We start from the raw sequence: 26310 nt of genomic DNA, 5'->3' as shown, positions 1-26310 counted from the left end.
AACTCTTCTGTCTAGACTGTTAATAAAGGATTCTTGTATTTTCAACCTAAACCACTTTGTACCTACCTATGTAATATTGTCGGGGAACCAAAATAACGAGTCGCTGGCACGCGGAGGTCAATCCGATGGAAAGAACCTGCTCGAGGATGCGCCCATGAAAGGAATTTGTGACGTCACTTAAGTCGTGATCGGTATGACCGTTTGTCGTAGTAGACCCAGAAAGTAGTAGTAGACCCAGTCTTGTTTTCAACATAAGACAGTGATTCGGTATCGAGAGTTGTCCCGACATTGATGATGTTATAATCATAAAACATGTTTGTTCGGTCGTTATTGAGGTTTTAAAGAATGAACATTACGAAATGCTGAAATGATCCGCCGCTGTTGCAATGCATATGTCTGCAATTTAAATGACCACTTATTACGCGTACCCAATAACTGAAACTGGTGCATTTGTCTCCGAGTATCTTATTTATGCAATAATAGGCTGTGTTATTATCCGCATATCGAGTTCAACGAACGGATCTTTAAATGTTTCATTATTACACAAGACACTCACAAGAAATGTTTTTCTGCAATTTATTCTGTTTATGACATACTATTTAGATTAATCTCTTTTTTTATCTAATTTTCTGTTATGCGGAAAGGAATGGTGTAGTAAATGACGTTATTGATTAGATTCCTTTTGGAGCCGGTTGAGATTGCTAATAATTAAATGTCCTAGCATCTGTAAAGGCCATATCTAAATCTATTCTGAAAAAATCCAATGGGACAGGGTCGTTTATTAATTGCTAATTAGAAAACAGAAAACTTGAATGTGAAACCTGTCTATATATTCTTTATTATATTTTATTTGGGAATACCTCATACACCAGTAGCTGTTGTTGGAACGGTAGAATTGCACACTGTCCTCAGTTAAAGCTGACGGAGAATAACATGCAGCCTTCACTAAGTGGTTGAATGGAAATTCTTGTTAAGGTTTCTGCGACAAGTCTGTCACCTTTTTCAGAATTTAGGAAAAACAATTAAAAAATGAAAATTTACAGTTAACTAAATTGTCTGAGAGATGAATAATAAAATATGTAAAGCAGTCTGAAATGTCTCTTTTCGACCGCTGAGGAATGAATTGTATTGACATGATATTTTTGACATGAGCCATGTCATCATTCCAAAGAAAATCCATTTTTGGTTGTTTTTTGTTAATTTTGACTAGTAGCAGTGAAAGTGGTTATCCAATGTCCCTCCAAAATTAATCAATTTAGAATCGGTGAGAGCGAATGCATCAGTGTGGTATGACATTCTAAGAATAGCAACAAAAAACGTAGTTCTGGATCTAATTTTGAATGTAATGCCTGGTTAAAGTATTCCAAAACATTGACCTACATAATTTTAAAATAATTTTTCATCGAACAGCACGTATTAATTTCAAATTGCGGTTGCTATTCATATGAAACTTATAAAATTCTATGTCTTAAATTATATACACAGAAAAGAATTTTTCTTCTAATAAGTGCGAATACGTATAGTGAGGGATAAAACCTGCCTATACGTAGTATTACAAACTTAACTACGTAATTATTGTTAAAAAGAATTAAAAAAATTCGATTGCTTTAATAACTCAAAAAAAATCCAAGTCCGTTTAAAAAATAATTTAATTTTTGTTTGTTCTTTTTTATATCTCCGGAAATATCAGGAGCCTTACTCTATGGGGACTAGTGAGAACCTCACTGTGAGATTGACATGTTCTGGGCTGCATTCTTCATGCGCTCATTTTTCATTTCATAAACACCAAAGCCTCCCCGTTAGCCTTCAGTCGGACACTGCCCTAAGTGTGCTAAATGCATATGCTTCATTCAATCTTATCATCTTCAGAGAGTTTCTCGTATGGTGCGGACCACGAGAGAATTAATTTATCATTCGTTTTTTTACGCGTTCACTGCATGGATTCACGCCTTTCTTCAACTTAATTTGCATTCATATAAACCGCTCAAAAATGATCGATAATTTCTGTTGCATTTATTACATTGCTCGATTACCCATGAGCATTCTTTGATCGTCACGTTTGTAGGTCATCACCTTCAAAATTAACATATTTCAAGAAAGCTTTATTCCAGCCAACCTCAGAGTGTTTTTCACTTAATTCCCCCGTTTACAAACGCCTAAATTCTTGACATTTCCAGACTTAAAAACTGACATCCATTAGTCTTCCCGCATGCCAACACTAAACAGAAATTACATCCAGAAATATTCCTGGCTGCCGCTAGCGCTGATGTTCTGCCAACAGGGGGTTGGAAAGTGGACGAATGCAAGTCTGGTTGTCAAGGCAACCCCGCATCCAATTATTCGGCGCCCCCCAGTTTTCTGGTTCATAATATTGGCTGGATAAAGTTATAATCGGAAGGCTTAAAATACAAAATTGATATTTCAAAATTGGAATCGAGCGATATCCGGTTAGATAATTCATCCCTTTCGCCTGGTTTTCCTTTTGGATTAAACATTTATTTTCTTTGTTAAGTTTCGGGATGGACTCTATTCTTGAATTAACTGCATCCTGTTAGCTTTGAGTGATTAAAATACAGAGATGCCGCGAAAGCTTTTTTATTAACGAAGTTTCTTTATTTTTCAGCAAAAAAGCAAAATGGTTCCGCCCTTAGGACAAACAGTCTCGGAAGCGGGGTTAGGACACCACCCTCCGAGAGGAAAGGAAAGTTTTCGTTAGGGAAATTACTAAGGCCCTGGAAATGGAAACGGAAACGAAAATCTGATAAATTAGAGGCTGTGTCTAGAAGTAAGTTTATTTCATTATTTACATTTCTCTTAATTAACAGATGTGACCAATAAAAACTTCCTGTGTGCAAATGCGTCTTAACGTTTCATAAAAAGCGTTTTACGAGAGACTTATTCCGTGACTTTTAGGCTTTAAAATAGAACCGACCATTAAACTGAGCTATTATTGGTATGTCAGTTTGTCAGAAAGAGAAAAGTGAATTTTTAGCTGAGCTTCAGACAGATGTTTAATCGAAGAGATATGCATGCAACATGTCTAAAATAGAATACTTTCAAATACTGCACCTTTATTAACGTATATAGAATTAGTTATATAAGTAATAATCAAGGGGTGTTGCACAATTTTAATTAATACAAGATTCTGCATTAAGACGGAATCAGATCCATTTCCTGCATACAATCTATGGTTTAAGCGTTATTCAGTATTAAAGCAATTTCCCTGTAAACTCATCATAGCTAGTAAAGTCCATAATATTTTTTCCTGTATGCCATACGTAAATCTGATGTGACGTTAGTTATTAAACTAAACGATTATTCATACACATATACGCGGCATAAACAGACCTGAATCGGTATGGTCCAAACTCACTAAATATTAGGCAAAGAATTTTAAACAAGCAATTTCATGTATAAATGTTCAGTACTGCACAGACATGGCATGGAAAGGAATGATATCCATCCACATTCCTTTAGGGAATGTTAGCTTTTATCATCTCATCCTCTATAGAAAAGTGTTTAAACATTCTTAGGTGGTAAAGCACGCGGCTTCTGTACGTGCTTCAAGTACAGATGGGATGACATACAGTGCGTCCAACATGAGGATCTCGTAAACAGTAATAGATACAGACTTGGTTAAGTTGGAAGAAAAGTTGGGCATCCAAAGGAATAGTTTCACGATGCAAACAGATCTACAAAATTATTTTTGGAGTTTCAGTTATTTCAAAAAATTGAAATTTTCAAATTTTTTTTAATTTTTCTGCTGAGTTATGGAATTCTCCTGCATTTGAGAATTTAAGAAAAACCTCATTTTCAGCGATTTCCGTATTTTACAAATTTTACAGGAATTTTTTCTGCTTCTTTTTGAATATAAATTGTGAGCAGTAAGTTGTTGATTCCTTGACAAATCAAATAATCGATTATTATATTATCCTATTTTACTGGATTTCAAAAATATTCCAAACACAATTCTCAGTTTAACGTGCATCATTTGTGAATTAACAAGTCAGTGTTTAACAGAAATGTGAAAAAAGACTTATTTCCTTTTAGCGTATGTATGTATCGTTTGCAATATTTCAGCATCTTTCTCCAAAATCAAGCTTGTTATGAGTTCGAACATTCGTTCGTACTTAAAATACCTCATCCCTAACTCACAAATGTTTTTGCGACCTCCAAATTGTTGATTTTACTAAATTTAGGTTAATCGTTCCTTTTGGATCTGAATTACATTTCCAGCAAATCGTCAAGCCAAAATTCTTGTAAAATAAAATCAAGGTAATATTGTTGATGTCAATAAAATGCATTGGCATATTGGTTAATGTTTGCGTCCATAAGATCTTCAAAGAATCAGTTAGTAAGTGTATATTTTGGAGTTATTTATAACAGTAAACTTCTAATGAGTTTTAGCGATAGGTTTATATACTCAAATTAAGGTAAGTAATTCGTGATTCTCAGGTAAATTCGGGTAAACTAAGTAGGTCTTTTGGCTTTGTAAAATATTAAAAGCTCCCCAAATAAGAAAGAATGGGGAATAAAATATAAATATCTTCACAAATAAAAAAAGTTTTTAACAATGTGAACATGAACTTCATTTTACTGCGTATACAACAAACCAACATAGATATAATTACATATTTGATAAGTTTCTAAAAAATAGTGTAAAGCTTCAAAGCGCATTAAAAGATTCAAAAACATGATTATTATTAACATAAAATTCTTCCTCGGTTAACTTCTAATTCGAGGTAATCTGTTAATACTTGAAGTGAAAGCTTACATACTAGTTCAGATCAAATCATTTTAATTTACTAGTTGTACGTAAATAACCCATCCTTGGTTCAGTATATTTTTGTACAAATACACTTTCTTCACAATGTTGTTAAACTCTGTCAATGTTCATCTGACATTGAAGTTTACATAGAGAAAAGTTAAACTTAGCACTTGGTTCTGCTTCTCCGTACTAAACGCAGTTAAAAGTAAATAAACAAAAATACCTGAGATTACCTCATTTGTGACTAAGGAATTGAGCCAACGCCACTACAACCAATTAACTCAAGTATTTACTTAAATCGCTAGATCAGATATGAATAAACAAAAGGAATTTCGTTTATGGTACAAGCCTTGATAACTGAATGTTCGAACAATCTATAACTTTCCACTTCTCACTTTTATTCACATTTAGGGAAATCACCTAAATATTATTGCAGTTTTAAATATTGTGAAAGGTTAGAAAATAAAAATGTTGATGAAGTTTAGTCTATTGAAGAAGTTTGGGAGATCCCCATACATTAATAAGAACCAAATATACACGATAAACCAAAGAAATTATAGCCATCTACTATAAACCCACTTGACTATGTCCGATCAGTAGAACTAGGAGAAATCCAGTAAAGAAACCGCTGGTAGGAAAACTATCGGTACTCTTAAAACGTTGCCACGAACACCCGATAATGTGGTAAATTAAAAGTACCGTTAATGTATTATCAAAATAACACCATAATAAAAGCACCGAAAAACGAATAAAATGAGAATCTTTTGCTTAAGCTGTAACTTATAATAACAATAAGTTAATAATAGCATTTGTTTAGAAAAAAGGTCATGAGAATTTTTATTAGGTTCGAAAAAACCTTTATAGTATCTTGTGCAACTAGTGCCGAAAATAGCATCTTTGAATAAATTTTTGCATATAGAATTTCTTGAACATTTTCTACAACTGTAAAAACATCAGTCATCTACTAGATTCACTTGGATTATTTTGTAATTAATTAGCGGAAGGTGATGATGCTTCGTCGATAAAAGAACGATTGAGTTAATTTATTACTATTATATTGTAAGTTACTTTATTTAATTTTAAAGGATTCGCGTTCTAGATTTTAATATTACATCCGATATTGTTTGCCTCAATTTAATTATTGTAAAGCAGAGATTTTATAAGTTCCTATTCCGAGGAAGGTTATGATTTTAGCTTTGTTTGCCACAATACAAACAACGTGTATATGTGTCACCAATTATCAATAATGTGCATAGTATAACGTGACAATAATTATTAAGGTCAACATTTAGATAAGTTTATCTTGTGAACTCTACCTATTTGTTATATTAGTTTATGCGTGATACACGTTTCTAATACACATTATTTTTCTATTTTTAGCTTTAGAAAGAAAAATATCAGTCCGAGCCAATAGAGAAGAGTTAGTTTCGAAAGGAATTCTACTGCCAGAAAGCCCTTTGTCTCCCCCTAAATCCGAGCCAGGTTAGTATCCTTAGTTTTTATCCCCATTTTAGAAGATAGGCAACAAATCCTACAACACAGACCCTTTAGAGAAGGTTCTCATATCGATCGGCCAAACGGAGCCCTCTATATACATACTACCCCACTAATGATTGCATTGATTGGACGTTTTGCAGAGTGCATTGTTTAGAAATGCTTTTAGAGCTAGTTCGGCCCCTGAATTAATTTATTAGCAATTTCTAGTAGATAATGGTCGTGGAAACCTAAAATCTAGCTAATAAATTCTAGGATTTTATTTAACTGTTTCCATGGAAATTATCGTCATAGCAAAGTTATGTAGGCGTAATTGTTCTAAACGAAGTGCCAAAATATTAAAGATAAATACTGAGATGTGCACCGAGAGTATAGTTTCCTTGAAAATGAAGGAACGAATCAACAGTGTTCCTTTATTTCCAACTTAAGTTTAAGTTTTAACGTTAACTTTAACTTATCTTAAGCTTCTGCTAAGCTTGCTAGTATATACGAGTATGTGCCCCTATAGAATTTTGTAATGAAATAATACATTCGCCAACTAGTGCCCAAAGTGTCGTAATTATTGCTAATGAGTGATGAGTGATTTTTGCAACCGTTTCAGGATTTTAGTTCTATTTAATTTTGTTTAAATGTGTTGTTAAAAAATAAAACACTGGACCATATTGCGTCAATTGGTTGATAAGTCACAGAAAAAGTAATATATCTAGATATTTGGGCAATACTAAATAGATAGTTTAAAAAATATTTCCGTTCGTACTGTAAATAAACGATTTCAAAGCAAAATTTCCAATAAATCTCTCGATTGCCACCTTGCGATTTTTAATTGGAGGAGAGCGTCAGGTATCTTTGAATATATCACGCTTTCACGAGGAATTTGATGCCATTTATAAGGAAACCAGTGAAGCAGTTAGAAATAATAATATGGTATATCTAATTGCCATATTTCTTGGATTCCCGATAAAATAAATATTTACGCACACTTTTTATTAAATACTCTGCTAGAAGACTTTCACCATTGGTGATTATTTCATTATGTTATAAAATTAAATATTTTGTTTAAACACAGCAAAAAGTGTTCTTGAAGATGTCAGGCTTTTTTAGTTAAAAATTTTAGAAATTTCATGTCCAGCGAAGCATTAACTCTCGCACATTCAGCGGAAGCGATACTTTTTCTCATAAGAAAATTCAAGTGGTTTTGAATTCCTTGAATCACTGAACCATTAACAATGCAACGTTACTTGAAAATTAAACATTTATTATTTACAAAGAGTATGTGTATATGCTAAAAACTAAGCAAATCGGGAGTGAAGTATGGCATTCATCCGCTCTTCGAGCCACAATCCAGAAACATGGTGTCACTCTATATAGATGTATTCAAATAATTTTAGAGAGGCTCGGGTGGTGTAATCGCTGACATTTCGCTAAGCACGTTTCAATCTCCTCTTTCCCGAGTGACATTCAGGGAAGCGGAAATCAAGACTGTTCCGCTTATTGAATGTCTTTCACAGAACGTTTTTACCGGCTGATAACGCTGAATTGGTTCAATGAGGTAATGAGGAAGCCTCCGAGAGAAGCATTTTTCTATATTGAATGCCAATATTTATCTACTAAATTTTCTATCCTAATTAAAGCGTTGCATAACTACGTGCAAAATTAGATGATTACTCGCCCATTGTTTGCTTTTACTGGTAAAAAGCTCACGTCAGACAAGATTCGATATTAAACAAGGCAATTTACTTGTTTTTTAGCGAATCGCTCATTCGTTTATTAAATAACAAACGTGACCGGGACGGAAACCAAGTTACGTAAAAGAGTAAGCAGGTATCGTGTATGTTTCGAAGCCTATTATTTTAGATTTAATCCACCATTGAAAATCGTATTTTATTGTTAGATGAGAACCTACACTTGATTTCATTTTTTTAACGAAGCACAATGTACATATTAGTTTTCGCGCTACTGTTATAGGAATAAATAATTAAAATTTTGCGTTAATGATATGTCATTAAACCGATTTCAGGTGACTCAATTCCATCCTCGTTTTACTCTCCCACCCATGGTATCACCAGCACCACGTCAGTCCACGGAGATGGATACCAATTGCAGCCTTCCAGCCTGCCGCCCAATATCGCTTCCCCGCAACAGCCAGTGCCTCAGCATCCTGCGCTGCCGCCACCCTACCCGACGCCACCCCCAGGTGCCTCGCCTCTGCTGCCCAGCTTGAACCATCATCAGTTGCTGCAGCAGCAGCTGATGCAGAACTTGCATTTTGCCGCTGCCAGGGACAGTAATTCCGGCAGTCCGCCATCTGGTGAGTAGTAATTGACCATTTGGTAATATTTTAAAGTTTATGGTGTAGAAAATTATTTGACTATGGTAGAATATTTATAAAATACAGGGTGAGTCAATACGACCTTTTGGCTTATATCTGAAATTCTCAAGATCGTAGAGTATCGGGGATTAAGTTATATTGGTAAATTAGTGAAATATATTCAGTCATGTCTACTGTCAGGGGTCGTGACAATGATCTTCATAAACTCCAAATTTCATGCATAATTTATCTACTTAAGGTCTAAATTACTAGTGTGGTTTTAACGCTACCATCGAGCCAGTTCCGATAGAAACCAAGAACATGACCAATACTTAGGCTCTATTTCAACGTTACTATAGAAATTGGCTTGGAGTTAAAGTTGACAGCACATTAATAATTTGGCCTTAATAGGTACCTATTAACTGCACCCATTATTTCCTTAGATAATTGCACATAGTTTTCGTTGTAAAAAGTTCCCTTAATTCTTGAAATAAGGCGGTTGGGAAATCGTACTTTCTCAGAACATAATTTTCTTTCATCAAATATGGCCTTTACAGAATATTATATTTTGTTTTCTCCACTGTGAGAAATTGAAATAATCAACATGGACAATTCTAAATATTTGACACCTCATTTAAATGTATTGATTTAAAAAAAAAAAAATTTATTACGAGTATAATAATTTAATTTTTATTCTGATACAAGATTCTTGATTTCCTGGCGAATGACCCTCAAAAACGTGTGTTTATTAAATTAGATATGTTGACCAGCCCGGGGATTGTGTGCATAAAAACATCAAAATAAATAAATTGTCTAAGAAGGGCTTAAAAAATTAAAATTTAATTGACGTTAATTCACACGAAGTACATCGGTGGTTTCACGATGTTTTTCTGAACGAGTTTAGTGGTTATTTTTTAGTCACTTGTCTTAATCAATAAGCACTTTTATTGTGCTAATTTGTTGTTGAGTGTTGCGTGTATTGAGAAAAACAATAAGGGTGCAAAAATCCAATACTCTGCAGGGTTTTTCATTAAATAATATTGGTAAGCTTATCGGAACGCGTAAAGGATTTCAGCAAGCCAGACATAAAAAAAGTATAACACCGAGTTTACGAAAACATTTATCCACCGCAGGCGAGGTCAAAGTCAAAGTCGGCAGAGTAATATGTTTTACTTTACTGTAGTACACCATGCTTTTTCTTCAGTTTACCAGATTTCATAATATAAAAAGACAATAAGAACTATACCGACCATTAGATCATAAACTTTTTGAAGTTCTAATAGTTTTGCAAATCTCTAGAGCCGACATTTTTAGTTTTTTTTTTGTATTCCCAACGCCTGTAGCAAACATACATATAACACACGCATTGTGGCATGATGATCATGATTATACTAATCTATTGTGGAATTCTAGCTGAGTATTATTATTACGTACTTTTTCACTTTTCTCCTCACCACACAGTTCCTTTACGCACACTTATCTATAATTGTTGATTTTCCATTAGCGGTTATCTTTAACGTTATTTGCGATTTACTGGCATCGGAGTAGAAAGATGCTATTTACTGATGCTAGGAATGACTAACCAATCAGTGGCCTAGATGAAACGTTAATTGGTGGCAGGTGAAAACACCAGATTCGATGAAAATTTAACAATAAAAGCACGGGTCCGGATTGACGTCTGCTCTAGATTAATGACCAGTGCTTTTAGGGTTATTGTATGAAATTTGAACCTGCAAATTCATATCAATTGCGCATCAAATTGAACCTTTCCTTTTTCCCCATTTTTGAGCCATTCGTGTTAAGGCTCTGAACAGGGAAAAGGTCATTGACAGACGAGAGGTGGAAAACCTTTCTGAAAGTTCTAAAATTATTTTACTGCATATCGGGGTTTTGAATCCTTCTTTAATCAAAATTGTATGGACAGACTTATGTTAAAATTCGGTCTCAGCTTAAAATGTATTTAGACAATAAAATTTGAGTGCTTAAATGAGCTAAAATTGGAGTCACAGATGATTAAAATACATACACATAAACATTTAAAAAGCTATATTTTTAAATGTTTATGACCTACTTAAGATTGGTGAACCTACTTTACGTAGTTCGTGCATGAAACATGCAGCAAATACTGCTTGGAAACATAATGCTGTAAATCAATTGAATTTAAATGGATATTGCACGAAGTATAGCAAAATATTTCTCTGGTGGGCGATACTTAAATCAAATCGATTTGTGCCATTATCTTACAAAGCAGTATTTACTGCATTTGTCACATTGTATGTCTTATGTCTCATGCGTTTTTGACGGCCTTCGGGATGAAAAAGAAAATTATTACTCTCAGCACGAAAAAAATTCACATTTCTCTTTTCCCACTTATCTGTAACACTCTCTTTCTTATTTCAAAATTTAATGAAAGTTCGTCTCTGTTCTATCAAAAGGCTAATAATACTGAAAGCACCTTTAATATGCTTCTCCTCAGATGCTTTTGACAATCATTTTCTAGCGTTCTTTATCATTGTGTCATTATCAACAAAGAAAATGCCCTTTTGTTCACTGAATTGCAGAAGCATATTGATTTTTCGTTCTTTGGGAACTCACTCTCGGTTATGATGTATGACACAAAAATAACAGCATAGTTTCCATATTTTCTACCCAAGTTCGATCATTTTGCATCAGAGATTGGGTGTAACTTTGGTGGTAATTATTATTATTAAGCAGCCATTTGATACATTGAAAATTCTGGCTCCACTATTAATAACCGATTTAGATTAATTATTTCTGTCAGAGGCAATATCCAAATTAGGGTTGTTGTAAACTATCGCACCGCCACTGACATGTTGTTTACGAGGGCACATCAATTTTAGGGTAATTTTTCATTCACTATATTCGACGTTATAATACCTTCTTGTTTTAATGCCTTATTCTGGTAAATATTTCACAACTACTCAGTACTGTATTTCATTTTGTCTTATCTAAAAGTGAAAGATTAGCAAATATTAGTTGAATTTTTTTCTAAAATTTTTACGTAGATATAATTTATATATCTACGGTCTAAAGTAACGTAAGCCAATGAAGAATGGCCAGGATAGTTAGAATTTGAAAGTTATTGTGTTTGAAGTTTTGTTCAGGAATTCATAGAACGGGTGTACAATAAAAACAAATACATTTTTGTATAACGTAAACACATGTGGATTCTGTAAATTCTCCCAGATTTTTAATGTGTATGGATCTGGAATGAAAATCAATCATATGAACTTCATTATGTTTGCAGCGTAAAACGTGTTCGTTTAGGACATTTCTAATGTTTGGATCTTTTAGAAGATAGAACATTTTGAATACCTGTGCCTGTTTACAAAGGAATATTTTTCGGGACAACATTGATCTTCTATGGGGGAACCTTTATTCGTATGTAATTTTAGCAGGTGCTAGGCGAGTTGGCTGTTGGATCTAGAATTGAAAATCCTAGACCTCAGTGCCCTTGTCATTCCCTTGCCCCCGACCTCAGTGCCTTTCCCCTTCCTCACAATTTCGCGCGCCTCATAGTTGGCTGATTCTCCCGCCGCTAGAGCGCGCCATCCGGTTCGATCCTGCCAGGCACAACACGGACCCCGTTAGACTCCTGCGGTGGCGGCAGCTCTCCTCCTTCGTATGACTAGTGACATAGTTTTTGTATAGTCCTGGCCAGCAGCGGTCGGTTCTGCCAGGCACGTTCAACAACCATCAGCAATTACATGTCCCCCCGTTATTGTGTTGCGTTGAAAGTCAAGGCAAGGTTCAGTATTATGAACTCGGTGCACCCGTGAACAATTGCCCGCCGCGTCCGTTTTTATGTGCAAAGGCCAGAACCGGAGCCCCTCGAGGGGGCGAATGGAGGTACAGAAAACGTGTCGGGAGCTCCCGGGGGGCCCGCTGAACAATAACATCGGGGAGCCCGCGAGACGCGGCGCCCCATCCAGCATCAATGATGGGCTATATTATGGGGTGTACTTGTTTTAAGGGTAGGTTTTTTAATAGTTTCGAATCTAGCAGGTGGTGACAGCAATTGATTTCTCGGTTGAGGGCAAATTTATGGATTATAGATTGCATTGAGTGCACGCAGATCAAGTTTCGGTATATTTGGTGGAAGCTTTCGTTTAATAAACAGTTTAGTTGCATTTTTCCAGTGCAACAAAATAGTTTAGTGGATCGCCCTGGGTACTTCCAATCAACGGGAATTGAGTGAAAGTTTTTAGCACTCGTTTCATTCACAACTGTCCTTTTATTAATGAATGATCTAGCCTAGTGAATGAGACAATTAAAGGGAGTTTATTGGCTTTATCAAGCGGCATCATCAGAAGTTTAATCTGTGGTTCCATTTGTTAACAATCACTAATCTAATCTGATGAATCAGACACGCATGTGATTATTTTATTGGTTTGTGCGCTTTTTCTGTGTTTGGTGTTCATTCAACTTGATCTCCTTTTATGGTTTTGTTCCGCTTTTTATTGATTTCCTGGTAATATTGGTTTGTTAAAATAGCTAGTCATACTAATAAGGGGTGGTAAATTTTCTATGTGGAAATGCTGTCAAAACGATTTTTTAACATACTTAAACTAACCAATTTACTTTCAAATAATGTATAGTGGAAATGAAAACTGGCAGAGGGATATAAGACTTGAGGGTGTTAAGTATCTCACGACTGAAGTGTACTTACGAGTTTTCCCACTACTAGATTTAATTGGATTTTAGAAAATTAGAATAAACGTTCCTAAATTAAGCATAAATTTAATTCAAATCACTAAAAGTCGACGGTCACTGAATCATATCAGTAAAAATCAAGGTTTAATTGACATTCATTTCCATGGCAACCGAAAGTAAAATAACAATGGGGATGTTGACATTGTAGCTGATTAGCTTGTTAGGTAAATAGTGAGCCATATGTGTGTCCGTATTAACCTGTTATTAAGCTGTTTCTTTTTAAAAGGTGAGGAAATGTCCTCCTCAGTTAATCACACACCCATTAATGATGTCATTGAAAGTTGGTAGTGGAAAAGTAGTATTCCATAACTTCACTGGGTAATAAAATGTGGTTACATTATATTCACTAAAGTAAAAACATGAGGAAAAAATTATTTTATATTAAGTAAGTAAACAGAATCCAATTCGCCGACAAACGTTCTTTCAAAACCTGTTGTCTGCAGTGTCACTCAACGTGTTAATAACTTTTTAATGTTTTAATTTAAAATACATATTATATGAAGACCTTTAATCAGTACGCTTTTTCTCTAAACTTTAAGTTTTGAATCATTACATTCTGTGGGCGGTATACTATATTTTAAATGCAATAAATAAATTTTATAACCTTTCCAGGCTTAAGTTATACCTGTGGTCTTTCTAATTGTTTAAGAATTACAATATTTGAATATCTGCTTGCTTGTCCTTGACACACACTTGTGGTAGTCGAGTGTGCAAATGTTTGATGTACGCTTGAGGTAGTGGCAAAATATAAAAATGCGTATATTTCAATTTTATAGATATCAAACTGGGGATAGGTATTTGTGAAGAACAAGATGAACGTTTATGTCGAAATTAATATTTACTGTTGATTTTTATATCTTCTTTAAGATAAGTTAATATGGGCAGATGTTTTTTAGGAATATTGGTTGGTAAAAATCACATTATCCAGTATTTTCAACACACACTGCGGTGCAGGGCATTTTTGAATTTTTGCAAGCACGTTGCAGTAACGTACTTAATGTTAAGATCTATAATATTAGTTTTTCTCTATTTGCTTTGGAAAAAAGAATGTTCTTTGATAACAGTCCAAATCCAATCACTTTGTACTCATTATCAACGTGGATTCCGAAGATTTTTCTACAAGCAATAGTTGGTATCGATAAACTGCTTATCGAGAACAACTCTAGAACATATGAAACATCAAATTAATGAATACTTTCTACCTTAAATCCTACTACTTCGCCCTATGTAGCCTCTCACTCCATTAAAATTGGAGCTCCATGAACTGGAAAAGCCTTGTATCGAAATAACGATTGCGATCGTTTGGAATTTTCGATAAGGGTTGAAGGCAATAGTAGTATTAATGTTGTACTTTTTGGTGTGAAAGGTTTCGGGTTGCAATAATTAATCAACTTTCCTAATTAGATTTATTGATGTGAGATTCCTTACGAGATTTATGGAAATAACGAAGCTGAACGTGCTTTAATATTTGTCTAACCTTTTATTTATGATTTTTGAATCAAGGGTTTAGTTAAAATAGCTTACCGTTAGAATTACGGTAAACCACATTTATAAGGTGCAAATTAAGAAACCCCTTAAAGGTTATTTATCAGAGGAGCAACAGCTACTCAAGTTTTGTATTCCCTTAAGGAGTGTCAACCAAAGTATCATAGATCTTTGGACTAAATTATTATTGTGTTATTAATTTTAACGTCGCTACTTCCATAGAAACTAAGATTCTGACCAATTCAAAACCTCTATCTCTCTCTGTTTCTATGGAAATTAGCTTGCAGTTAAAGTTAACAGTACATCAATCATTTGGTCCAGACATGTACCGGGCCAGGATTTAGACAGATTACTGGAACCGGCTAATCCAGGAAACTACCGGAGAATCTCCGGATATCCAGAATGGGCCACTATTTGCTTTTATAAATTACGTTTCGTATGAATTACATTTAGTGCTTGTATTTATTTTAATGTATCGACATGTTGCGACATGTTGCGAAGAAAAGATGACTAGAAAAATATATAGCCTCAAGGGTTAAATATTAAATCCCCGATGATATGTTGGCTCGTGAAATGTATAATATCCAATTTCAGTAAAATAACTTGCGAACTGTATGAACTGTGACGAGAATACTAAAAAAGTTTCCCAATTTATGTTTACTACAGGACAGCCTTAAAGTTACTGTTTATCGTATCTTAATATATAATAGCTCAAAATGATATCTAGAAAAGATATCAAGGGAGTGGTTTTATTCCATTTTATTGCACTTAAAACACTCAATACCTTAGTTACTTGGAAATATAATATTTTTGTTCCATAAAAGTTTGTTTCTTTTTTATGTTATGTTGTTCTTTTATTAGTTTTTCATTCTCCAGTGATCTCTTAGCTAGAAATCTATTAAGCGTAGGCTATTATCAAGTAATCGAAAACTGATGTTAAACTGAACGTTAGCTTTTATGATTAATTTCACAAATTCTTCATTTAACGTATTACAAAAAGCTTCAAGTATATTACAAAAAACGAAATAATGGTCAAAACAAATTTGATTTTCATGTTTATAAGTGCATTAATTCCAATTGTTGCTGAATGACTTCGTTTGCTGAATAAGTCCATATTAAATTTTCTATAAAAATAGAACAAAAAAGCATACTTCGTCATGCCAAGGATTACATTATGCGATTTCCTTTCGCACAATACCATACATTTGTGCCATTGAGTAGCAATTTCGCTTTCAAATATTCCACTTAAGCCTCTTGACGAGAATTCTGCAATTAGGAGTGCCATTCTTGCTTAAGATTGTTATTCAATAGCACGGAATTTTTGTCGTTTTATACGTATAATAAGGAAATGCTTTCGGTTTTTAATTTTGAATAGTTGTTTAATTTTATGTACCCATAAAAAGAGTATGCATAGGTTTTATATTCTAGATAAAATTCAATAGCTTTATAAAAGCTGTGCAAGCGGCAATAAAGTTCTTCCTTCACAGTAAACCGCTTAACTATCAGTTATTGCAGACATCTAGGTAGATGAAAAAAACCACCGGGCAAATTGAGTGTAATTGCATGTTTGGCCATATTTGGTATTAATGTTTCATGCTTTACACACAATTAAAATTGCTGCATGTATGTGTCTTTTTCTTTAACTTAAGAGAGTTTCCCTTTCGTATTGCTCATTTTTTGAACTTTGATTTGATACTCGGTGTTCATTCATACGGTTTATCGATTATTGATCTTAGCAAGCATTTATTATAAAAGCAAAATTGTTGCTCTTCTCCAAGTAAAGTTGACCATATTAATGGTCACGCAGACAAATTTGATCAATAAATATGCTGTTGAAAAAATAATATTAAAGAGTTAGAATAATGTTCACGTGTAATACAGTTATGCACGCCACCACTTGCTATTATGGCGTAGCTTATAATTTTATACCAAGCACGCACGAAACTCGAAAATAGCACTATTGATAACCGATAACCGCTCACTTGGTATGTGGAGGATGTTCTAGACACTTTCGGTGCAATATAGAAACTGTGTCTATGGGTTACAGTCATCAGGGAAGTGGGTTTGTTGGTTCCTTCCGAAAAAGGCAGTAATACAGGAAAAATAGCAGTATGCAACGTGTCCATAACCACAAGTTCAAATTTAAGCTCATAATATATATAGATGAAAGGTACACTTCTGAATTTGTCTGCACGATGTCGTGGAGAAACTGGGCCACATAAATGAGAATTTAGTGGCGTACCAGGAAATATTTTTCAACTCTCTTGGTAATTCGCGAGATTTATATGTACATGTCTTAAAGGAAACTGGCAGGTTTAGGGTTGGAATATTAAAAGACTGCTTTTGCATTTGAAAGTTATGTATTTACTGCATTTTTTCGCTTTTGTCAAAGTCAGACTTCCCTGGTAACTGACTTGTGTATTAATTTTAGGTTTACCTAAAGGAATCGATAGAATGTCACATCACCAGCAACGTGCACAAAGATACTTTGTTGCGGTGTCACAGGTTTTATCGATTTACAAGACGAAACCATAGAGTTAAAATTCTTGGCATGTAGGTATTGTAGGCTTCATTGCAAATATGGATTACATCAGATTTTTGGCCCTTCTAGTGATTCACCTATAGGTTGCAATAAATATGGAGGTAATTTAGAATTTAGACATACACTGCCATTTCTGAATACATATATGTAGAATAAACTTCAATCTCGATTATACAAATTTCCCTGATTGCTATTGTTAATAACTTGTCATGCGATTTATTTGATTGGGAAACCCCAGTAGCAACAAAAAATAGAATAAATAGGGTATTTATATTTGATAAACATGTAAAACTGATTTTCTGAACAAATGGGAGACGTCGCGACCAATTTTATGGATATAAAGAATGCCATTAAGATTATTTTATTAATAAAAAATATCGGTTTCAAATGAGGCCTTTATCCTTGAAAACAAAATAGGAAACGTTTTTCTAATTAACTGTTCATTCAAGACTTTATTATATCTCAAAAAGACACTACTTCGAATCACTCATTGATGAGAGTACGTGCAAAAGAGCATTGATGAATACATTGTACATTGTACTGCTGCGTTACATAGGAAAGCAGCGATTCTCGAAATGCTAAAGTGGAGGTCCTTGACTATCCTTAAGGATATTAATCATCCAACCTTTAGACCCTGCTTATTATTTGTTGACTTTAAATTAAAATCTGATTTTGGAAAATTGAAATTTTCACGGAATGAACCCAATATAAATATATGAAAATATTTACCTTATAGGCTGCTAAGTTACTAAAATTTAATCGGAAATGAGATATTGAAAATGGACTGATATGCTAATTATACGTAGTAATTACGGTTATTTTGTGCTTTTTTTGTTCTGCTTAAACCTTATGCCTGTATCATCTACTAATTAATACTACCTAATTCTACTCGACAAAATGTAAAATTTGAGTTGAACGCTTTCTCCATTCTCCCCTAACAAGAAGGGTTCCGAGAGTAATAAAATTAATAAAAGGGTAATAAATTGGTAAATTTCTATCCCAATTTCTAACGTTGGAACTTGCTACCACATAAAAGTTTCAAATGTGTACAAGAAACACATTATTTTTCTCAAAATTAAATGTGCTCAGCAAGAAATCTTGCGCCGCATTTCTATTTCGGCCTCTTTATAAAACAACACACGCTCCTGCGGTAAAAATTATTGATTAGACGATAGGAAAAACCATAAAGGTAACGTGTGTGGTTCACGGTATTTGCGGTTTAGGTCGGGAATTTAGGGAGTCTTGGGAATTCCTTTCGAGCCACATTGCTCAGGTAATCATCGCGCGAGGCCGCCCTTTAAACATTTACCACGGAAAATAAAGTCACCTGGGTTTCGCCACTAAAATTTGTATATGTGTACGATCTAAAGCCCGGCTTTATGGCTCTATGTGTCAAGGATAGAATGGAAGTTTAGATTATGAAATAGCTGGGTTATGGGCGATTTGTCCTGCAAGATTTAGATACTCCTCAGTGTCCAGTGATGAAGATGAAGCCGTGAATTATAAACCTTGGGACGAAATTGCTGAACCTATTATTAATAAAAGTCGTAGGTCTCTGAGTAATGATGTTTGGAGGTTAATAAATATTTCAGCCTCCATCATTTCACACACAATATGTAGAATATGCATCCAACATACACATAACACGCACAGTATGCATTCAATATACTCATTGCATGTAGAGCACGAATAACATACAAAACGTATCTGCAGGTACCGATTTTCAGTTCTTTGAGAATGCAGAGTGTTAAGAAAACTTTTCAATTTTTGAAGTATGAGCTCATAGAATACACCTAGTTGGCCATCATTGTAGGTGACTCCAAACGTAATTAGCTTCGAACTCGGAAAGCTTTTAAAAATACAGATTTTTCCAAGGTTGTAATTCTTAATTCAGGTTGCAAGCCGTCATATGATCTCTCCTACATCCACATATTTTTTTTTTGTCAACAAGAGAACCCAATCCAGTTGCTCTTTCGTGTCTTCTCAAACCAGTTTCAAATTACCAAATGAAATTGAGTTCTAATTTCTTGTTAGGCTTAAAAGGCCTTTGCCGTGCTTTCTAGCAGGTAAAGCTCGTGGCTGCCCGAGTAACCTAGCTCTAAACCTATCACGAATTTACCCCTGGCAAACTGGGGAAGGATTTATTTATAAGCTTTCGCGTTGCTGATTAAAATTTATGGGTGTAACAGAATTGATCTTTGATCGGACGCATAGATGATTTTTTGAACACTGTTTTGGAAATTAATAACATTTTATTTTTAAACTATACCCCGGAGAAATAGAGTCCTGCAAGTGTGATTTCTCCCTCTGACGTCATACTGGATGCTGCAGAGAGACGTAGTAACGATCGTGTTTCGGCGACGCCCTCCATAGCTGAATTTCTCCAGCGCCAAAGCTCAGCTTTTGCGAATATTTGTACAATTTTAGTACAAATTTTAGTTTAGCGCTTTGTACTTGATCAAATTTGCTGATTTTTAAAGCTCTACTGAATGGCTTTTTAATGAAATATTCTAGCCTCATTTTAATATTTCTAAGCCGTGTTGGCTTCCTACGAATCTTCTCGAAACGAATATTTTTGAAATGTACTATAGTTGGTACAATTTACTTCGCTTTTGTACAATGACCAAGGCCTTATGTGTTGTTTTTATATAACCAAATGCAACCCTGGCAACGCGTTAGTCTGAAGAGTTTCTCCGGGTAAACCTGTTGTTAGTGTTTTCGTCCATACTTGTTACATGTTGTGCAGCTTATGGCTTAACTGCACCAGTTTCCCAAAATAATTTCAATAACAGCGGAATAACGACAATGCGCGTATTTTTCTTATGATAAGTCTGGGTATTCGCGACCTAGTAACTTCCCTTTGTCCCTGGTGGAAAGTGACATCCAACACATTCGCCTCAACTTTCCATTATGGCAGTGTTGGAAATAGTAACCCGTAAACGGACCCACCCTCCTTCGACTTTTATAATATTTTTTCTATTCGTCGCTTTCTTTTTGTTCATCGGTTGCGTGTTCCTTATGATGGGCTTTTTTGTTTACCAATATTTTTTCGCCGAGAGGCCCCTGGAGCTTTACAGCTTCAAGAAACGGTCCCTTGGTTGGTAAGACATTGGAGCTCGCTCGTATTTCTTTGATAGAGTTGCTGTTGAAAACGTTTTGGCATGTTTAATACAAAGGGGTGTAACCTTGCAGGGGGTTGCTAGTTGATTTAATTGCGTTATAGTCTCTTAGATACTTTCGTAATTTAAAAATATCGTCCTCAGTTAATTATTTTGGCTTTGGCGAGCTTTATTATTCGTTACTGCATGATTTCACAGTTGAAAAGTTGTAGTGGTATCCAAATGTTGAAAAGTTGTTGGACAAATCATATTATTTAGATTGAAATTTCATTGTTTTACAATATTTCAAACTTCAAAGAGCAATTTGACTTCTCTATCTCATAGCATTTCCTATATTCGAATGATATGGCGCGAATATTTGGCACACAGTTGCATTACAACTGCTGGGAATCTTATTGATAAACGAAGATAGGAGGATGCGTTTTTTCCAAAGTGTTGTATTTTTTTGCAAAACGAAGAAAGCTGTCATTTGCAGTTTTTAAGGTATATCATTGACCAAAAAAATGCGAACGATACATTGATCTTTCAAAAATAACACGTGCTGTTAGAATGTGAAATAAAAGTGCCAAGTCCGTATTTAAAAAAAGTAAATTCGGTATCGGTATCTTGAGCGACAAATGTCAACTTAGAATAATAAGAAACCAATGTTGGAGGAAGGGAGGAAATTTAATAACCTTTTTTTCGATTAAATTGAAAATTGATCAACTTTGTATTTGTCGTGATATCTCGGAAAAAAAATTGGCAACACCACTTACGTCACATAAGTTTCTAAAAATGGCACTTTTTCCGCATTTAAAGAATTTTAACTATTGCTCTCTTGGAGGTAGCGATAGTGAGCGCACTTAAAAGAGCAATCCTGCCAAATCAGAAAATTTGGAAGTCTTTCGGCTAAGCTGTAAGTTACAAAACCTACGAAATAGCATCAAAATATGCGCGTTTTTGATTTACATCTACCTGACAAAATTCGAACTATTACCTATACTGAAGATACCGCTTGAATAAGGTGCAATCACACGCCCTTTGAAATGCCGGACAAATTCCACTTTAGTAAAAAGTTTTTAAGCAAAATGGAATTTGTTCTGGATTTTAAAAATAATTGTCTAAAAAAAGTTTACAATAAGTTAGACTTAAAGTTATTTCACCCTAACCATATTAAGACATTACAAAAACCATTGAAAATTAGACTTTTAAACTAGAAATTTGAAATGATCAAAAATAGCTTCCCGTTTAAAAACAACGCTATTTCGATAAATTTATTCTTGTTTCCGAAATGTTGAGTGGGATATTGAAAATCCCGAGACAACCTACACAGCATTCGGTTTACACAACGTTTTCGACAAAGTGCAGCGGTTAAGTTTTGCGCATATTGACTATTGTATGTTGTGCCGCCGCGTTGTCGCTTTTAAATTGTGACCAGTGATTTCGGTGCAAGTTTTCCTTCAAACAGTAGTAATCAGATTGTTCTTTATTGTCAGATATTCATTTTTATATAACGATAGTCCTGATTTATGCATGTTCTCCGCATCTACTGCAGAAGTTTATTAGTAGAAACATTTCCGAAACTAATGGAAAACAAATACTATAGATATTGAAGCATTAAACACTGCCATCAAACCGTCGCTTTGACACGCCTTTGTTGCTCTACCATTAACATCGAAAGTATAAACGATGAACGCCGGAGTTGGTTTTCTTGTGAAAACTTTCACCCCCGGAGGGCGGCGACGCCGCCGTTGCGAGAAACAACAACCGAAACTGGAACTGCCCGATCCCAATCAAAGTCACCCTGACGTTGTCCCCTACTGGGACACCGCGGTCCCCATTACTCCACCCGCCATGTTCCTCCCCCCTGGATATAAGAAAGGCTCCTCGTTCAGGAAAAAGAAGGGTAAGACTTACCAAAGTCGTGTCAATTACCTTGCTATGGAAGAGTGTTGATGTCTGATGAGATACCGTGCACGCTAGTCTAGCTGAAATCAGTCTACAGAAACAAAATTGAGAGTTAACGTTCTAGATCTGTGGATTGCTATTATATAGTAAATGGTACTTTACTAAAGTGGTTTATTTATAGCTGTTAAGTATGTTTCATTTGCTCAATTCAAGGCAATATCGGGTTATTATTGTACGCTTTGTTAAAATTTTCTGACGGAATTTAATAGCCTGCAGAGAGTTCCTTTTGCAGAGCAAACTTTAGGGTTTGTTTTAGAATCTATGAGTAAATTGAACAAAGCTTATGTGTTTCTGGCAGTTGTGGTAACTGAATTGATTTGTTTTAGAGCCAAAAAAAGATAAGACTGATGGAAGCCATGCTCAGAACGGCGCCATGTCCCCCAATGGAGAGGGCCCCTTGCATCTCTCACAACCTTCACACTATCAATCGGGAGACGATTCGCGGAAACCCGAAAGGCCCAGTTCCTTGGGTCATGGCAAGCTCACAAGGAGGTTGTTATGTTACCATAGCGAACAATGTAAGTAAATTAAATTGGTAAAAAGTCTTGTCAAGATTATTACATTTTGCAATCGTTTCCCAGTTACTGAGGGTTCTCAAATCGGTCCACCTGGATCGACGCCCCCGGCTCAAGAGAAACAGCCGCATGGTATTCCGTGTGCACCTCCCTCGCTGCCTCCTGGCGTGGGACATGGTCAGTTTATGCTGTGCGAATTACCAGAACCTCCCATCCCTCTGTCGGAGATAGGGCCAATCCCACCACCGCCCATGTTCAGTTCGCCTAGTCCTCAACCTAGAAGACCTCCTAGTCCCTTGCCGAATCCCGGGGACTATGACTATGATGGTAAGTTGAATTTGCTTCAGAGAAATTCCGGTATTGATAAATTTTTATGCAGATAACGAGGAAGATGATGATTACGACATCGAATGCGAAGAAGAAAACACGTGCATATTCTTAATGGCGCAGCCAGACCCTGCGATCGACACGAGTAGGATCGATGAAATTCCCGCAAAAGAACCTCGGTTGAATGCGGTACCACTGAAATCGGCTTTAAAGAAAAAGAATAGTGGGGGATCGACGCCTCAAGATACTCCTACCCAGGAGAATAGGCCGCTGGGAATGAGACAACAGGAGTTTAATTCCAGTTTTAAGTGAGTTTTCGTTTTTTTTTCCAACACTATTGAAATTTTCAAATTTTTTTATAGTTACTTTCTCAACACTTTACTACGTAATGTAGTTCTTGGTTATCTATATTTGATCTTTATTATCCCCGAATATGATCAACGTTTTTGTCTAACCTTTGTTTCTATTTTGTTTTCAACGCAGAAGGCCACTGATGCGGCCTAGGATTAAATTCTGGTAAATATGTCGTGTTGTTTAGCGTTCTTATCATTATTTGTCATTGTCATTCTATGTCGGCAGTATAATGGGAAAGCGAGTGGGAAAGTAAGTTAAATGTTCAATTCAGTTTCGAGGGAAGCGCAAGAGCAATAATTGATTTCACAATGAATGTGCATATTGAGTTTCAAATTTCATAGTTCCATGCACAGGGAGTCTGAAATGGAGGGGGGTCCGACATCACTGTGATTTACAGTGACACTTTCAATGACGGAACCACTCAAAAGTGTTCATTATGTAAATGGCTGCTTCAGATCCTCGATGATCATATCTCCGCTAATCAAGATCTGCGAGCGCAAGAGCGAACAGTGTCTGAGATTACATTCTATTATATCAATTTTTATTTACAAAAAAAAAGTGAATTTAATTTCTAATATGCAACGAAATATGGTAAATTTAATTAAATATAGATTCAATTGATTTACAATTATTATTGCATATGTTACCTTTGGATTGAATGCTCCTTAACAGCACTCGCACGAAATCAATAATAATAGTTAATAATTCTGATCATTTACTCATAATTTTCCTATTATTTCTCCATGCGTTATGCATAATTAAAATACATTTCTTGATTCGTTTGTCTGTTTAACGAACCAACCCTGACTCATCAACTTTGAACCGACCCAAACTAATTTTTCTCACCATTCCACCTTTGAAACCATAAATTTACTTCTGAGTTTGCAGTTTAAGCTTAATTCTTGTTCAGCTTCTATTATTCGGAACATGCCATACAAAAGTTTACGGCTTCCTTATGACTTTCAGCCGATAGTTACATTGGGTTTCAACGATATTTCCTATTCACTTCTCTCTGGTATTAAGCTGAAATGTGGAGGACATCATCGCCTACTCCATTCGAAAATTAACTTTACTGTTTACTCAATTATTAATAATAACCTTATTGAAATCTCAATGCCACCAGTCTCCAAAGATGATGTTTGATTTGTTTGTATTCCGAAATTCTGAAACATTACACGTGATTATCGTGAAAATGCTCAAATATAAGCTCGAATCAGCTGCTATCTGTGCATAATAATATTACGTAATAGTACGAAGGTTCATTACATAGCACTAGCCTGTAAGTGTTAATTTTTTGTAATGTTTATTCTGGCAACGGCGTAGAAAAAAGTTAATGTATCATTATGCCTTTCCTCCAAACTTCATGTTAATATCACAAAACACTTCGAAGAAATAGTCTGATTAGAAATATTGTTCACACCCATTCCAACTTGTTCTAGAATGATGAACATTTTTCGTAAGATCAGTTTGTGCACCTTCTCAGCTTGGAACTCTGGTTACAGAAAGAACAACCTTACTTATTAATGGTTTTTTCCAGTTCCAAACCCAAATTCATCTTGGGACTTCCATCGACAACGGAAAACAAAGAAAACACTCGGCCTCACGCGGTAATCAGGGAGGATGACACCGATTCGGATTCCAATGATGGACCAATCCCATATCGGGACAACGAGGGCAACATTTCCGATGAAAGCCGCTTGGCCATGAAAATTGCGCGAAAAGAGAGTTTATCTCTGAAGTTGTCTTTGAGGCCGGACAGACAGGAATTAATTAATAGGTGAGTGATTAATTTTAAAAATTAGAATCTTTACTAGGTGATTTGCCTAAGAATGGAATATTATGTTCATCTACTTTCAATTCATTAACATTAATTTTCAGGAATATTTTACAAATTCAATCAGAGAATGAAAGGCAAAGTGAGAAAGAAGCAATAGGTGCCAGACTCATTAGAAGGCTTAGTATGCGGCCCACCCAAGAGGAGTTAGAGGACAGAAACATTTTAAAAAGTAAGTAGTTCTGTGTCATTATTTTAGAATAAAAAACTAATTACAACGTTTTTTAGAACAAAGCCCAGCTGAAGAGAAAAAACAAAAAGAAGAGAAAAAACGGTTTCTCCTGCGCAAGCTCAGTTTCAGACCCACAGTCGAAGAGCTCAAAGAAAAGAAGATTATTCGATTTAACGACTATATAGAAGTCACGCAGGCGCATGATTACGATAGAAGAGCGGATAAACCTTGGACAAGGTAAGTCGCGTCCCAGCATGTAAAGAAATTGAGTTGAGAATTTTACTTTAAAAGGTTGACACCGAAAGACAAGGCAGCCATTAGGAAGGAACTAAACGAATTCAAGAGTTCCGAGATGGATGTACATGAAGACAGTCGCCATCTCACTAGGTAAGTGTCTAACTTGTTCCTGATTCCCTCTTAATTAACATTAACACAATAACTTGCATATTTCCAGCGGATTTGTTTTGCCAGTAAAAGAATTAATCATATCGTGACATTATGTGTTATTTTCAGATTTTACAAAGTAAAGACTAAAATTGTCCATAGGCCGGGAGTGGTGGTTAGGGCTCGGGCACCACTTAAGCCCAATTTTAAGAATAACATGTTTTATGTAATAGGATAGCGTTAATTTTCTATTTTAAAGCATCTCTTCGACCCAAAGGTGTATGTAAGTAATTCGCACATGACTTTTCTCCTTTTGTGCCGGTTGCC

General features: G+C 35.2%; 1 protein-coding gene across 7 annotated transcripts in view; it reads left to right on the top strand.

Annotated features, from left to right (window-relative positions):
• LOC136409958 (phosphatase and actin regulator 2-like) overlaps positions 1 to 26310 on the top strand; it is a 44331-nt gene that overhangs the window by 15144 nt on the left and 2877 nt on the right. For 5 of the 7 annotated variants that reach the window (XM_066391830.1, XM_066391835.1, XM_066391834.1 and 2 more), the window contains 12 exons: positions 2624 to 2785; positions 6149 to 6250; positions 8280 to 8570; positions 22724 to 22915; positions 22979 to 23239; positions 23292 to 23547; positions 23723 to 23755; positions 25131 to 25370; positions 25472 to 25599; positions 25656 to 25836; positions 25891 to 25986; positions 26113 to 26266. In XM_066391830.1, the coding sequence (XP_066247927.1) occupies positions 2624 to 2785; positions 6149 to 6250; positions 8280 to 8570; positions 22724 to 22915; positions 22979 to 23239; positions 23292 to 23547; positions 23723 to 23755; positions 25131 to 25370; positions 25472 to 25599; positions 25656 to 25836; positions 25891 to 25986; positions 26113 to 26221 (2051 nt within the window). In that variant the 3' untranslated portion in view covers positions 26222 to 26266. The remainder of the gene's footprint in view (positions 1 to 2623; positions 2786 to 6148; positions 6251 to 8279; positions 8571 to 22723; positions 22916 to 22978; positions 23240 to 23291; positions 23548 to 23722; positions 23756 to 25130; positions 25371 to 25471; positions 25600 to 25655; positions 25837 to 25890; positions 25987 to 26112; positions 26267 to 26310) is intronic. The other 2 variants (XM_066391831.1, XM_066391833.1) reach the window with 2 other exon arrangements.

Source organism: Euwallacea similis, chromosome 7, assembly GCF_039881205.1.
Source record: "Euwallacea similis isolate ESF13 chromosome 7, ESF131.1, whole genome shotgun sequence".
In the NCBI taxonomy this organism is placed as follows: Eukaryota; Metazoa; Arthropoda; class Insecta; order Coleoptera; family Curculionidae; genus Euwallacea; species Euwallacea similis.
Note: the sequence above shows the minus strand (reverse complement) of the source record. Positions and strands in the feature narration are given on the sequence as shown.